The sequence below is a fragment of the Canis aureus genome, chromosome 3 (genome assembly GCF_053574225.1).
Source record: "Canis aureus isolate CA01 chromosome 3, VMU_Caureus_v.1.0, whole genome shotgun sequence".
Taxonomy (NCBI): domain Eukaryota; kingdom Metazoa; phylum Chordata; class Mammalia; order Carnivora; family Canidae; genus Canis; species Canis aureus.
In genome coordinates, this window is record NC_135613.1 from 21,318,029 (window position 1) to 21,332,912 (window position 14,884).

General features: G+C 56.7%; 1 protein-coding gene across 1 annotated transcript in view; it reads left to right on the plus strand.

The window, feature by feature from the left end:
* CRISPLD2 (cysteine rich secretory protein LCCL domain containing 2) overlaps positions 1-14,884 on the plus strand; it is a 64,698-nt gene that overhangs the window by 20,682 nt on the left and 29,132 nt on the right. Inside the window, exons 3-8 of the mRNA XM_077891048.1 lie at positions 1,223-1,341; positions 3,872-4,004; positions 4,434-4,549; positions 7,500-7,600; positions 12,774-12,917; positions 14,462-14,522. Coding sequence (XP_077747174.1) covers positions 1,223-1,341; positions 3,872-4,004; positions 4,434-4,549; positions 7,500-7,600; positions 12,774-12,917; positions 14,462-14,522 — 674 coding nt within the window. The remainder of the gene's footprint in view (positions 1-1,222; positions 1,342-3,871; positions 4,005-4,433; positions 4,550-7,499; positions 7,601-12,773; positions 12,918-14,461; positions 14,523-14,884) is intronic.

Consider the following 14,884-nt stretch of genomic DNA (forward strand, 5'->3'; position numbering starts at 1 on the left):
GGCTGAGTGTACCCAGAATGTCCACTGCAGCCGAAATGGGGTTCATCAGAGGGTGTGCCCCAGGTTCCCAGAGGTGTCTGTTCTAGGCCAAGGCTTGCCCCTGGATTCTCAGGAGTCTCTGTCGTTGAGGCAAGAGGTCAGGGAGGTGTGGGGCTTCATGATGTTCCATACCAGCCCCTCCCCGCAATTGGCACGGTCCGTGTCCCAGTCCCGAGATCCCAGGGCTCTCCCTGACTGTCGTCCAGTGAGCACCTACTGTGTGCCAGGGGCTAGGGCTCCCTGAGGAGGGAAGAGCGCCTGCCTGCCTGCCTGTGAGTTGGAGCATGTGCCTGATGGCTGAGAGGAGGCGGCCGACAGATGGCCGGAGGGCCGCTTGGCATCTGCTCCACCGCGGAAGAGCACTGACCCCACCGCCTTGTTCACCGCGTTCCCTCCCCGGGAGTCATGTGTGTCCCTGGGCCAGCTGGGAGGCAGGATGGGCTGCGGACTCTGTTTCAGACCCTCTGGCCCAGACCCTGCCCCTTCAGGGTGGGCTGTGCTGGGGAAAAGCTGGATGGGGCTGCTTCTTTTTTTTTTTTTTTTTCCAAAAAAAACAGCAGTAGATTAGGGACGCCTGGGTGGTTCAGTGGTTGAGCATCTGCCTTTGGCTCAGGGCATGATCCCGGGGTCCTGGGATTGAGTCCTGCATTGGGCTCCCCACAGGGAGCCTGCTTCTCCCTCTGCCTGCGTCTCTGCCTCTCTGTGTGTCTCTCATGAATAAGTAAATAAAATCTTTTAAAAAAAGAACAGCAAAATGCACAAAACATGAAATTTCTGTTCTGACCATCTTTAAGTGTACAGTTCTGTGGCATCAAGTACGTTCACAGTGCTGTGCAGCGGCCACCACCATCACCAGGGCTTAGGCGTCCTTTCACTTCCCGGGCGAGGAGGTGAAGGCCATGCAAGGGGCTTGCCCAGCATCCCGGGCAGGTGGGAGCCCGAGCTGGAGCCGCGAGGACCGCCGTGGGCCAGGCTCCTCCGAGTGCTCTGCTGCCTCGCCCCTTCCCACTTGCTGGGTCAAGAACCCACCCAACGTATGCATAGAACCCTGTGTCCAAGAACTGCGCCTGGCCCGGGCTCCACCTGGGGCCCAAGCAGGGGTGGGGGAGCATGGCTGCAGGTTGGGACCCTCTACCCATCCCTGACCCTGGCCTCCTGGTGCCTGTGTGTCCTCTCCCTGCAGACCTGGGACGAGGAGCTGGAGCAGTCGGCGGCAGCGTGGGCTCAAGAGTGCATCTGGGAGCACGGCCCCACCGGTCTGCTGGTGTCCATTGGGCAGAACCTGGCCGTCCACTGGGGCAGGTAAGAACTGCCGTGGTTCCCCCCTTACCTGTGACTTGGCCACCGCTGCTGAGCACCTACTGGGTGCTGGGCTTGGCGCTCACTGTCCATAGTCATGTTTAGCCCTCAGGACCACCTGTGCCATTTACACATCGGGAAACGGGCTCCGCGCCCAGGGCCACTTCTGAGTAATTGGCAAAACGGATGCGAGCCTGCTTGTTGGCTCCAGACGCTGATCCCTGGGCTCAGGGTTTCTGGAGCTTGGGTGTTCCAGTCCACCTCCTTGAAAGGATTCCTGAGCCCGTTGTGGCTGGCCAGCGGGGAGCTGGCCAGGTAAGTGGGAAATGGGAATGTCGCTCTTGCAGTGCTGGGCCAGGGCGTCTTCTGTGCCCTGGCACGTCTGGGTTCTGCTCATTCTCAAGGCCCAGCCAGTTCCATGTTGAGAGCAGCTGTCCCTCACCTTCCCTTCCTCATCTGGCCATGGGGAGGCTCAGTCTCACCCCCAAGGACCCCATAGCTGGAGGAGGGTCTTGGGAGCGGTCTGTAAGATGTTGCCCCATGGCCTTCCCCGGGGTCAGCTGAGTGCACCCCCGGCTCAGGGCTGGTTTCCTTCGTGGGGAACTTGCCTTCCGGCCAGTGTAGACTCATTAGCCGACCAGACAATGTGGTGTGTATGCAAGGCTCCGGGGTTTGGACCCAGGGCTGGCCAAGGGCTCAGGGCCCACCTGTGCTTTGCCTGTATCATTGAAAAGTTGGACTGGGCTTATCGTATCCCCTCAAAGCACAGGTGGCCTGACCTGCAGTGCAGCTCTTTCCCAGCTCCGTAAGCGCCTGCATCGGTGTGACCGCGAGTGGAACGCTTCCCCTAGGTCCCTGCCTTTCCAGGATGGAACCTGCGCAGGTGTCCTGAGGGCTGCAGACATCTGGCTTTGCAGAAGTGAATCAACACGTTGTTTTTGGTTTTTTTTTTTTGTCCTCCGGTGAATTCTGCTTTTTTATAAAAATCAGTTTTCCGGTTTCATGAAAAGAGAATGTCTACAGGGAGAAAACCATCATTCCACTGGTCTGGCTCAACAACCAGAATATTCTTGGACTCCTGTGTACCATCTGGCTGTGGGCCGGCATATTTTTACATACTGGTAATAGTGGCCAGGACAGCTTTTAATTCTCCCCCCCACCTTCTCATACGATATCAGACAATTCTTCTATTCCATAGAGGTCGCGGCTATCGTCGTCGAGGCTGCCTTCGGGCTGCCCAGCTGCCAGCTGCCAGGTTACAAGTTAGCCGTTCCATCAGGCTAAGTGCCGGGACTGATGGCGCAAAGGCCACAAAGATCTTGCCCCTGCTGGACGCAGAGGGCCATCTGATTTCACAAAGAGCCCCCCTCATCCTCCAGGGGCTCCCGCAGCAGCCTGGCCATGGCGCTCCGGGGAAGCGGACGGGTGTCCCCACACGGCCCTGTAGCTCTGTGGCCGGTGGCCGCGGGCGTCCTTCCCCCGGCTGGCCCCGGCCACGTCACTGACCGCCACCATGCGCTCTGGGCTGTGACCGTAATTGTTACAAGACCTCTAACTGCCCGGCTCACCACAGCGCTCTTAGGAACGGCCAGACCCGTTGTGCCTTTTCTCTTTGATTCGAAACCGTTTTGTTTACACTTGCTGGTGACGCTGACCTGACCGGGGATTTGCATCCAGTTTATTTTCTTTCCTGGGAGGAAAGTAAGGATGCCAACCCCGTGGATGGGGCCGAGCCAGGAGGCAGTGGCCACTCATGGAGATGACCAGGGTGGGGGCTGGGGTCTCCTCACCTGGGGGCGGATGAGGGCTCAGGTGATCAAATCCTAAATAGGAACTTCTTGAAAGGCTTTGCCCACGTGACAGCAGAGCTCTGCACACCTGCAGGTTTCCGCACCTTGATTTCATTTCCTTCCTTATACCGGAGTCCTTGGGTCCTCAGCAGCTGAAGAATGAAGCCAGTCATGACGAAACAGAAACCTGAGTCTCTGGGCTCTTGTTTGGGGGTGACGGGGACCCGTGTGCCCTCTTCCCCATAGCTGGCTATCTCACAACTTTTAGGCCTTCCCTGGCCCTTCTGTGCATTACCTGGACAATTACTTACTCATTGTTTTTCTCTGCATTGACTTTAAATGGACTCATGTTTTAAATCAAGTTGCGTTTTAAACAATAATATCTGGGAAGTACAGGGTTCGTGGGCTGCATATATCTCCCCAAATATACATGAGGGTAAGTACATAATTGTAATATGAGAAAATGACTCACTGGGGGCCAGGCAAACGTTTCCTGAACACACAGGTGGCTTGTGGGCCACCCAGGAACACCCCTGGATCCCAGAGGGGCTCTAGGGATCCCCAAGGTACGCTCTTTGCAAGCTTGGAGTTTAGGCACTGACACAGGTGCTGGGCAGGACTGGGGGCTCTTCACCCAAAGTAGCCCCTCCTCCAGCCTGCCCCGTGGGCAGCAGTGCTATGAGCCACCGTCTCTGCCGGGTATCATGGTGGCCGGGACGTAACAATGTGGTCTGCCCCCGCAGGTACCGCTCTCCTGGCTTCCACGTGCAGTCCTGGTATGACGAGGTGAAGGACTACACCTACCCCTACCCCCACGAGTGCAACCCCTGGTGTCCAGAGAGGTGCTCTGGACCCATGTGCACCCATTACACACAGGTAACACTCGCGGCATCAGCTGAGACCTCAGCCCAGGACCCCCAAACCCCATCACTCCCCTGGCTGTGCAGGACTGCTCCCCGGTTGGAAAACTCTGCTCTGTCATCACCATAATTTTTTCCTTTAATTTGCTGTTACTTAAAGTATAGCTGCTGGGCTGAGCTTGTGTTTGTGAGGCCAGTGCAAGAGACCGACAGCGCTAGAAACCTGTATGGCGATTTCACATCGCTGGCACTTTTTCCACGTGTGTGTTTGTTTTTGTTTGGGGGCGGTGTGTGTTCCACAAACAGATGGATCTTCAGTGGGTTAAGGAAAAAACCCGGTCCTTCACTCCTTTAGCGCCAGCACCCTGTCTGTAGATCCAGGCCGGATTCTGTGGCCCCGCTGTGCCTCGTCCCTGGCTCTGACACATGGATGTCATCTTTTCAGATAGTCTGGGCCACCACCAACAAGATTGGCTGTGCTGTGAACACCTGCCGGAGGATGAACGTTTGGGGAGATGTTTGGGAGAATGCGGTCTATCTCGTCTGCAATTACTCTCCAAAGTAAGAACAAGTTAACATGGTTGTCTGGGTTGGGATGCATTTGCCTGCCATGGAGGACCCAACAAAAATGAGCTTAAACAGTGAAATCTCTTTATTAATTCACAAGACAAGACATCTAGAGATTGGTGCATCCAGTTCAGCCCAAAAGCTGAGCAGTGTCAGTGAGGACTCAAGCTCTTTCTGTTTTCCTGCTGTACCATCCTCTCTTCATGGTTCCGAGATGGCTGCAGAGCACCGGGCATCACATCTTCCCAAACCAAATGGAAGAGAATGGTAGAAAAGGGCTTTCTCTTAGGCCTTTCTCAGCCCTGGTCCACTTTCCCCTTATGTCACGGGCCAGAACTAGACCACTCACAGACAAGCGGTAGGGGCACGAGGTTTCCCTAACTGGCTTCGACCAATGACATTGCCCAGTTGGCTTTGCAGGTCATCTTCTGGGACTCCCTGAGCAAATCAGAAATGGGAATAGCTGTTGGCTGGCCCATCAGTGGGGTGTGCCATGGGGAGAGTCTTTTTTTCTCTGAAAATATGCAGCAGACAGCACTCTAGGAAATGTATTCACGCTAGACCTAGCTTTTGCATTTTTATGTTTTCCCTTCTAGCAAAGACCACATGGAGCCTCTGTGTCTCAGCTCCCCCCCTCCTCCCAGCATCCTGATAGCATCCGGGGGCCATATACCCCTCAATGTACTCATTCACCTCCTTTGCCCATCAAGTATGTGCTGCTTCTCGGAGCACTGCCCTCCCCGCATATGGCCTGCGGTTTGCACGCCGGCCGCTGGGCTGGCCGCCGCCCTAGCACCGTGCCTTGCACACAGTGTGCCCTCAAGGCATATTTGCTCGGTGACTGAAATGAAACGCAGTGACCTCACTTATTTGGTTTGGGTCAGGAGTGGCCTCGAGGAGGCGGGATGAGGGGAATCGCTGAGGTCAGGAGGAAAATACACGCTCTCCGTCGGGCGTCTGGCATGTCCGTGCTGGCCGTGTCTCAGCAGCCCACAGACGTGAGGGCAGGCGGATTAGGTCATCATCACTGGGGAGGGACTCCCGCCCCGTGCAAGAGCTGTGACTGGCCCATGATGGGGGGACCCCCCGGCAGAGTGGCAGGTGGGGCGTGAGGGATGATTATCAGACTCTGTATATAGAGAAAAAATACACTTGAAGATCCTATGAGAAGCCGCCTTCTGCCCTTCCCAGTGCCCAACTGCTTTCTTGGAAAGAAGAAGAACACGTAGGATACACACTGGTCTCAAGCGTGCGTGTGCATGGGCTAGCCGGCGCTGGTGGCCGTGACCAAGGGCCAGGGGCTGCGTGTCCCGGGGGGAGGCACGGCGGGGCCGGGCGCTGGCGTTCCTCTTCCTCGCTGCATCCCCACATGGCATTTCTTCAGGGTGTGCACGCAGAGGGAGGCAGGGAGGCCGGGGGGCTCCCCGGTGTCTCCTCTTCTAGGGACACCGATCCTGCTGCATCAGGGCCTTTCCCTGTGGCCTCATTTCACCTCACTTACCTCCTAGGAAGCTCCACCTCCACACACAGCCACCCTGGGGGTTAGGGCTTCAACGTAGGAATTACAGGTGGTGGGGAGACACACAGTCAGTCCGTGGGACGCATGTATACCCAGGTAACTACCACCCAGCTCAAGATGGAGCATGTCTCCAGGGGCCTGGGATGTCCCCCACAGGGGCCACCATTCCACATCTCTCCCCGCTGGTCAGTGTGCCTGGTTTGGACCCTCACGTGAACCGACCAGCCACGTCTGTCCTGCTGTGCTCAGCACGTCCTGCTCACCACTGTGTGTTCGAGGTTTGTGTGCTGTATTGCCTGTTCACTGGGCCATCCTGATTGCTGTGTGGTACTCCGTGGCGTCCATGGCCTCTTTCCTCAGGAGTCTGAGGGCCTGGCCATGCAGGACGCTGACCTGGGCACCAGAGCTTGCAGCCAGCACCCACAGGGCCCCCGACTCCCTGGACAGCCATCAGACAAGCTTGTTGGTTCAGCAAACGCTCACAGAGCACGCGGCCCTCTTCATAGGCCCTGGTCCGAGGGCCGCCACACCTCACCCCCTCACCACCTGACCTCCTGCTGTCACCCTTGTTACAGAGAAGGAGACAGAGGGTCAGGGCTGAGGGCAGCGCTGGGGTGGCGTGCTGGCAGGGCCGGAGTGCAGCCCGGGGAGTCGTTCTGGACAGCTCGGCTGAGGGAGGCCGGGGCCAGGCTTGGCTTAGCAACGGGGCTCTGGCTCTCCTTCCTGAGTGAGCCAGGTCAACCCTGAAGGAAGTTTCTAGAAGGAATCACAGAGATGGGTCCCCAGTCACTCCAGCTTGTGCTGCCAAAGGCCCAGGCTCTGAGAGAAGGGCTTGGGAATACCGCTCTGCACCTGCTACCCGGCCCCTGGAGAACTTGAGAGAGAGGTGGATGGTATCCATGACATCCAGAGGGACCTTGGTCCCCACCCCAAGGGCAGAGTGGTCAGAGGCTCTGAGCCCTTCCCCTTGTGTGCTGTGTGACCTTGGGCAGGTCACTTAAGCTTTATGAGCTCTAGGAGCCTCCTGGGTGTTGGCAGGACAGAGGGACCTGGTTGATAGGAGCTAAGTAAACACCAGGTCCTCCCTAGAACATGCTGATATTGAGAAACAGCTTAGAAGGAGGGATCTCAGCAGCTTCCAGCACGAAAGTATTGGGGCTGGGGTAGGGGTGGCCGATAGCGTTCAGTCTGTAAGGCAGGACACGGGAGATGCAGGGCTAGGTGGTGCACACAGCAGTGCCACGGGCCGAGGGTGCTGGGGAGGAAGGATGTGTCGCAGCTCCCCACGGGGATTCCTCTAGCATCCTCTAGACTCTGGGCAGCTGTCTCCCTTCCTCGCACCTGGCACACAGCGTCCTTCCTCCCCTGGACAGCCCAGGCCCTTGGGCGGTGGCCCCCCTGACGGTGTTTTTGGCGTGTCCGCAGGGGGAACTGGATCGGAGAAGCCCCGTACAAAACCGGCCGGCCCTGCTCCGAGTGCCCGCCCAGCTACGGAGGCAGCTGCAACAACAACCTGTGTTACCGAGGTAGGAAGTGACTTACAGGCCGCCCTTGGTGGCCGTCCCTTCTGTCTGTGGGTCCCGGAAGAGCTGTCGTCACACGGGAACATGAGCACTGAGGTCAAGACGCCTCTGCCTTCCCTCCCCCTGCCTGTGCAGCCCTGAGCGGCAGGTGTCCCCCTCTGTGGCCCCGGGGGTGCTCAGCGCCCAGCTCCCTGGGGACACAGGGCTGTGCTGGCATGTGCTCCCCGTACGCATCTCCCACGGCCACCGCCGGAGCGGATGCTGGATGCACACACGTCCCTGCCAGAGTTGGGCTCATGGTTCGCCGTCAACACACAACAAACAAGAAATGCAGAGCACTTGACTAGACGGTGCCCGTCCCGGATGACCCCCTCCGGGCTCGGCCAGGCTTGCCCCTGGGTGGTCGGTCTCCTTCCTTCTACCCTTGTTTGCATCTTGCTGACGCCTCACCCGATTTGTCATCGCTGCTCATGCTGCCTTCCCCCCTTGGCTGAGGCAGATCCCTGGCTTTCAGAGGCCGGGTACCTGCCCCCTGGATTCTAGTCAGCCACCAAGGTGTCCCCACTACCCCCACTGCTGTAAGGAGCGCATCTTGCCTAAGGTGCTGCTCACGATTTTCAGTATTTTCTCAGGCTCTCCGCCAGGAGGGACAGAGTGGGGCCAGAGGGACGAGCCAGGGGTTTGTGTTTGGGACGCGCTGTTCATGTAGCTGCACCCGCAGGCCCTGTGACAGCAGAGAGGGGCGTGTGGGAAAGGGCAGCTCTCCACGTGGGACTTTCCCCATCAGTCCAGTGGGCTCTGGGGTGCAGAAACAGATGGGCTAGGGTGGGGGTCCCAGACCTGCTCGGGGCCCAGGGACCCTGTCATCCTGGCCAGCCGTTCACCTCTACTTCCACCCATTGTGGGGGGCGAGGGTCTGGACGTGTGACAAACCTGTGTGTGCTGCTCCCTGGGCTGTGTGTCATCCATGAGCAGCAGAGCGGCCAGGGGCAGACTTCGAGCCTGGTTCTCAGACCCTTTGGTCACTCTGACCAGCAGGAAGATGAGCATGACACCAGCCTTCCGTGGGGGGTGTCAGGCTCCATGGAGAGAGTCCGCATTTGGTATGAACGTATTGAACGCCTGCTGTGTGCAGGATGTTGCTGGGTGCTATCTATGGGGATGACCATGGGACCTGACACTTAAGGCCCTACCCTCTTAAGATTGGGATCCAGGAGGATCATTGCCGCACAAGCAGCGACATGTGTCTTCCTGGGGAAGTAACTGACTGTCATGGGGCTTATAGCAGGAGCATCCACTGTTGTCTGGAGGGGTCAGGGAAGGCCTCCCGAGCAGGTGGCCCTCTAGGAGGGGGATGTAGCCTAGGGGTGAGAGAGGGGTGCTTCTGCAGGGGCAGGAGCCCACGTGTATGCTTTTAGGTGTGAGGGTGGTGTGACCCTGAGCCTGGGAGACAGGGAGGCTGTTAACTGAATTCCTCCTGCTGGCCCAGCCGTCTTCTCTGTGTTCGAGGCAGGGCTCCACACGCTGTAGTGAAACCCCCCTAATATCCCTGCTCGGAGTCCTGCGTTCATGAGACACGTGGGTTCTAGAGTCTGGCATACCTGCATTAGGAAGAGCACACCCGCCACATTCCAGCAGCAGGCCCCGGGCAGGCCACCCCCTCTCTGAGCCTCAGGCTCCCTGCCTGGAAGTGGGGTCAGTGCAGGACAAGACCATGGGTGGAGGCTGGCCCTTGGGCCTGTCTGGGCCCTTCCCCGGGTCCCTGGCAGGCCGAGCCTGTGGCTGCTGTCCAGTTGCCCAGGAGGGGGCAAGTCCCCCGTCAGATCCTGAGTGCTGATTTGGGGACTGAGAAAGAGAGAGAGAGAGAGAGAGAGAGAGGGCTGGCCATTGAGGCTCCTCTTTGCGTCTTCCACTGTTCTTCACTCAAGCCTAATCTCGTCACAGGGCTACTTTGGGGGCCCATCAGGTGCACAAGCCAGAGCTGCTCAGGCTAGGGCTCATCTCTGTGGTTCCTGCAGGTGCATCCTTGGGCCTACTGCTTGCTCTCTCTGAACCTGTTTGTCCATCTGTGACCGTAAGAGTCGAGTCCCTCTGTAGAAGCTTTCCTGGATGGAGGATGTGGAGAGAAGGGTGTGAGATGCTAGCACAGCAGCCTGCACATAGTGCTTTATAAACACCCCCATTCCATTCCCCCTCCCCGAGAGGAGTGGGGGTGGGTGGTACGACTGCACTTACCACCTTGCGTGGGGCCCTTCCTCACCTGGTGGGGAGTGTAGGCCCTTTCACCGCCTGGGGGCCTCATCCATGTCACGAACCTGGCAGATACCCGCTCCCCTTTGGAAACACAGCTCTGGTGTCACACCTCCTCCAGGGAGCCTTCCCTGACTACACAGGCAGTGCACCTGTGCTCTTCTGCACCCAGACTCTCCTCGAACCCTGGTCACCTGGTGTTACAACTGCCAGTTCGCTCTGAGGGCTCCAGGGTCATGTAGCAGATGTGTTCTGCATGCCATCTGAACACATATACTGCCCATACCCACAGAGGATCATTTTCAAAGAACAAATGCACACAAAGACACCTTAGATGCTGGGTTGCCCACCCAATGAAGCCTCTGTGCTTGTTTTTTTATTTGTGGTGGAAAATACCCAAGTTCCCTTGGCAGGCATCCCAGTTTTCTTAGCTAACCATGCAGAAAGTCTCCTGTAAAGCAGCTTATCTGCATAAGCTACTTAATAAGCATTGATTGAGGGTGCCTGGCAAGGCCTTGACCTATAATGGAGATAGAGCAGGGATAAAGATAGACCATACGAGAAGCTTCCGTCCCTCCAGGAACCACGTGGCGATCAAGGGCGTGGGCTTCATGGAAGGCCAGCTTGACACTCAGCTGTGTGAGCTTGGGCAGGTAGCTTAGCCTCTCCAAGCCTTGATTTTCCTGTCTGTGAAATGGGGCTGACTCAGGGTTCCTAGGGAGCCAGGAGAGCACGCCAGGCAAGGGCCGAGCCAGCAAGTCATCATTCAGTTGGTGTCCAGCAAACGTTAGCTCTGAGTGCTGTCACTACCTGCAGAACCAGGTAGGAGTCTGGAGGTTGATGTGAACGATGCCGTGGGGCCCGAGACCCCTGGTCTGGAGCTGGACGGTGCACACAGTAACCTTGCCATGAACTTGGGCATGGAATTTCCCCAGGTCTGCACTGCTCTGCACAGAGGATCTTAATTAGGATGTGCTCAAATACAGCCTGTCCTCTGGGTAAGCATTCCACTTTTCATGTGTGTGTCTGAGGGCGAGGACTGTCTGCCCATTTTCTTAAATAGTGAACCCTCAAATGCTTTAGACTGCTTTACCAAACTATATTCGGCTGAATAAAGCCACGATTATGAGGTATAAAAATCCTAAAGGCCAGTGGAAGAAAACTCGGCTCATTCCAGAGATAGCTCTGGCCTTCCGTGAAGCACAAACCTGAATAGCCACATTGACGGGAAGAGCAGGCCAGAATCAGATGTGTACCGAGGGGTGTTTGCAAACCTGGTGTCTTCGTAGAGATTTTGCCTATAGCTTTGGGTGACAAGTGGTGCTGTCAGAATTCTCACCGTGAATGTCTTTAAACTCAGCTAAGACTTTTTTCTTTTTCTTATTTTTTACCCGAAAGAACTCAAAGACCGAAATCTTTAAGGGTTAGCTCATCCTTCATTCAGCAAATTTTGTTGAACAAAATTGTTGTGGCTGGGAGCCGGGTGTCTGGTGAGGGGGAGTGAGGCAGGCTGGCTCCTGGCCCCAGGGAGTTTGCAGCTGGTGGGAGGGGCAGGTGGTGGCAACACGCTGTGAACCCTGATAAGGACGGCCCTAGGGCTCAGGACTGCCATTCCCTACCTGCTTAAATCCCACCCACCTTCCTCACCCGGGGTGGTGCTTGTGCTTGGGGGACTGGCCTGTGAAACAGATGCAGAGCGGCCCTGCCTTGACAAGCGCCAGAGAATTTGCCCTGGATTTGGATGCTTGTTTTGCATAGCCACCAAACACCTGGTCCACCTTTGGAGACTGAGAGATCGTGGCTCCTAACCAGAAGCGGGAATGAGTCTATAGGGTTGATGAGCACTTGCTGGCACTTGAATTTTAATCCGGTGCCACAGAAGAGGCTTGGGAGGCGCTCTATGTCACCTTCACCCGAGGGGCTCCCAAGGCAGGGTTTCCAGCTCTGGTCCACAGACGCCCTTAGGGGATGGGTGTGCACACCGTAAGGGTGGGAGGGCTCTCCCGGCAAGGGTGCGCATCGTTAGTGCTGGACAAGGCCTTGCCGGCAAATAAAAATAGCAAGATTTTTCTGTGCGTTGGCTGCAATTTATAGCGTGGTACCCTGACGGCCTGCAGGTGGGTGCTGTTGAGTGCCCTCAGGTGTCTTTCAGGATGGAAACTGGAAAATACTTACAAGAAATGGAATCTATGGTTAATTAACATGCTTGAAACCTGGGGGTCATGGTCATGGGTTGTCAATGAACGTGATAATACTGGGGTTGGGAAAACTATGAGGACCTGATGGAGTCACTCTGTTTTTAACCTGGAGTTGGGTCTTTGGCTGGTTGTACGCGTTGGACAGTGAAGCTTCCGTGCAGAGAAAGGCGTTGAGTTGGTTGAGCAATGACTCACAGGGGCCCAGAACGGAGCAGAGAGTGCCTGCGGCGGGGTGCAGCGTGGTCCAAGGACACCGACTCGGGTCTCCTGCACCACGGTGGGCACAGAACCTAGGAAGGCTCCCCTCCCCCCTAGTGAATACCTGGGGCCAGAAGGACCTCAGGGGAGACGGTGCCAGTTTGGGGTCAGAGGGTGAGGCAGCTCCTGGAGCCGCCTCCTCGGGCAGGTGGTGGCGTGCAGGAAGAGGTGGGACAAGAAGCCACTGTGATCCCCCAGGTGCCAGCAGCAGCAGGGTTTGCACCTCTGGCCTGCCCGGCTGCCCCCGGTCCAAAGCAAACACGGCGAGCAGATTGCCCGGCCGCTGGCCTCGGCCGTAGAATTCCACCTGGCTGGCTCTGCTCCGAAGCGTAACTCTCTCGCTGCCGCTGAGCCCACTCTTTGTGAACGTGAACCTCCAGCCAGTTCAGTTTCACAGTTGCTGTTTTCCCCACAAAGTGCATTTTTCTTGAATCCTCTGTGTTATCTCTTTCGCCCTCTCCACGATTAAGGAGAGTCTTACAGCCCCAAACCCGAAACAGACGAGATGAACGAGGTGGAGGTGGCTCCCATTCCTGAAGAGAAGCACGTCTGGGTCCAGCCCAGGGTGGTCAGACCCACGAAGCCCAAGAAAGCGCCCGCGGTGAATTACATGAGTGAGTGGGGGCTCTGTCCCCTGCCCCAGGGCTGCGGGGGGGGGGGGGGGGGGAGGGGGGGGTGCGTGTAGCGCTCCTGCAGGGGTGCGGGGAGGGGAGTAGGGATGCTGGGGTTGTGTGGAGAGGTCTCCAGGTCAGCAAACAGTGGGGAACAGGGCAGGGCGTAGCTGCAAAAGCACAGCCCTAAGGTATTTTTTTAAAATGATATCTTTAAGTCTTTTCAAAATCTAGCATCCCAGGGGTGGTGCTTGGGTGGCATTCCCCCCTGGCCAGTATTTTAAGATTAGACCTTATCCTTTCAGGACAAGGGGGCCAGCCCAGGGGGGCCTGGGCTAAAACTGGGTTCTTCTGGGGGTGTCAGCTGGACGTGGCTCCCCAGGGCCGGCACTGGTGAGCTGTGGCCCCTCACCGCCCCATACCGGCTGGTGACTCGGACCCTCACTGGCCTCTGAGACTTGGTTTGCTCATCCAGACAAGGGGGCAGTAGGGCCCAAGCAGGGCTGCTGTGAGGACCATTAGCAGTAATGGGGGCCACCCAGTGTCAGCTCTGTGGTCATCACCACGGTGCCTCCCAGGGCTCCCCACGAGGCTCCTGGAGGTGCCCAGGTGTGGAATGTTGTTATGTTCACCCCTCATCATGCTTTGCCCTGCCCTGCCAGCTCACTCAGCTCACAGCTCCCTTTGTTCTGCCCTCATATGCTCTGTGTCCCCAGTGTAGTGCCTTTACTGAAGGTTCGGGGCTCACGGGCACGTCACAGGCCTGGGCTGTGTGCTGGGCTTCTCCGTTTCCCCCTAAGCTTCAAACAGCATAAAATGCACCCCCCCCCCCTCCAGGGCCAAGGTTGTGCTCCTGTTTCTTTAGGTTTTTCAGCTGCTCCACCCTGCCCTGCCTGACCAGTCTCTGTCCTCTCGGGCCTGCCAGTGTCCTTCCCCGGGGAACTTCTGCCCACCTCATCATTCTGTAGCTTTCTTTCACCAGAAAATACTCTGATGCCCTTGTCTGTCCAGAGGTTAAAATTGTTCCATTTCTAAAAAAAATTTTTTAAATTACAAAATAATATATGTCTTTTGGACCAACTCTAACACTATGCCAAGATTCTGATGTGTCCCTAGAAAACAAACAAGGAAAGCTTGACCAAAGCCATCTTGGCTGGGGAAGGCCTGTAAGTCCTACCCTTCCAGAGCCTTCCAGGGCTTTGGGGCACTTGGTGTGTGCCAGTCCCCCTTCCAAGGCTATGCTGACTTTCTTGGTTAATGCTCACAGAAATAGCACCTGCTGGACTTATCCCTGCTGCTCAAAATGTGGAAACCAAACCTCAGAGACAGGAGGGAATGTGTTCAGGGTCTCACTGCTACTCTAAAAGGGTGGGCCTGGGATTCAAACATCGCAGCTGAACTGTGCAGCCTTTGGGCAGCACTGCCGCTCGGGTTATGACCTGGATCCCAGGATGTTCCAGAAGGTTCATCGGTGTGGGGGGTGGTCTCTTTTAACTCAGACCAATTCTTCCGTTTGCATGACGTGTATTATCGTACTTTCATCCTAGCCCAAGTTGTCCGATGTGATACCAAGATGAAGGACAAGTGCAAAGGGTCCACGTGCAACAGGTAAGGTCTAGGCTGAACTTGTTGCCGGCACCTGCAGCCCTACGAAGGGCTGCTGTGGGTTATGGGTCACCTCACAAGTTAGACTGACCGTGATGTCTTGGAGGTCTCTCTGACTGCCACCATTTATTATGAGCCTGGCACACGAAAATGATCTGTGTCTGTCAACTCAGAGCAGGGCTTCTGAACCGTGATGTACTGACACTTAGAGCCAGATAATTCTTTGTGGCAGGGCTATTCTGTGCCCTGGAGGGTTCTGAGCAGCATTCTGGCCTTAATCCACTGGATACCAGGAGCACTCCCACCTTTAGGTGAGATGACAAAATGTCTCCAGAAATTTCCCACCGTTCCCTGAGGGGTAAAAA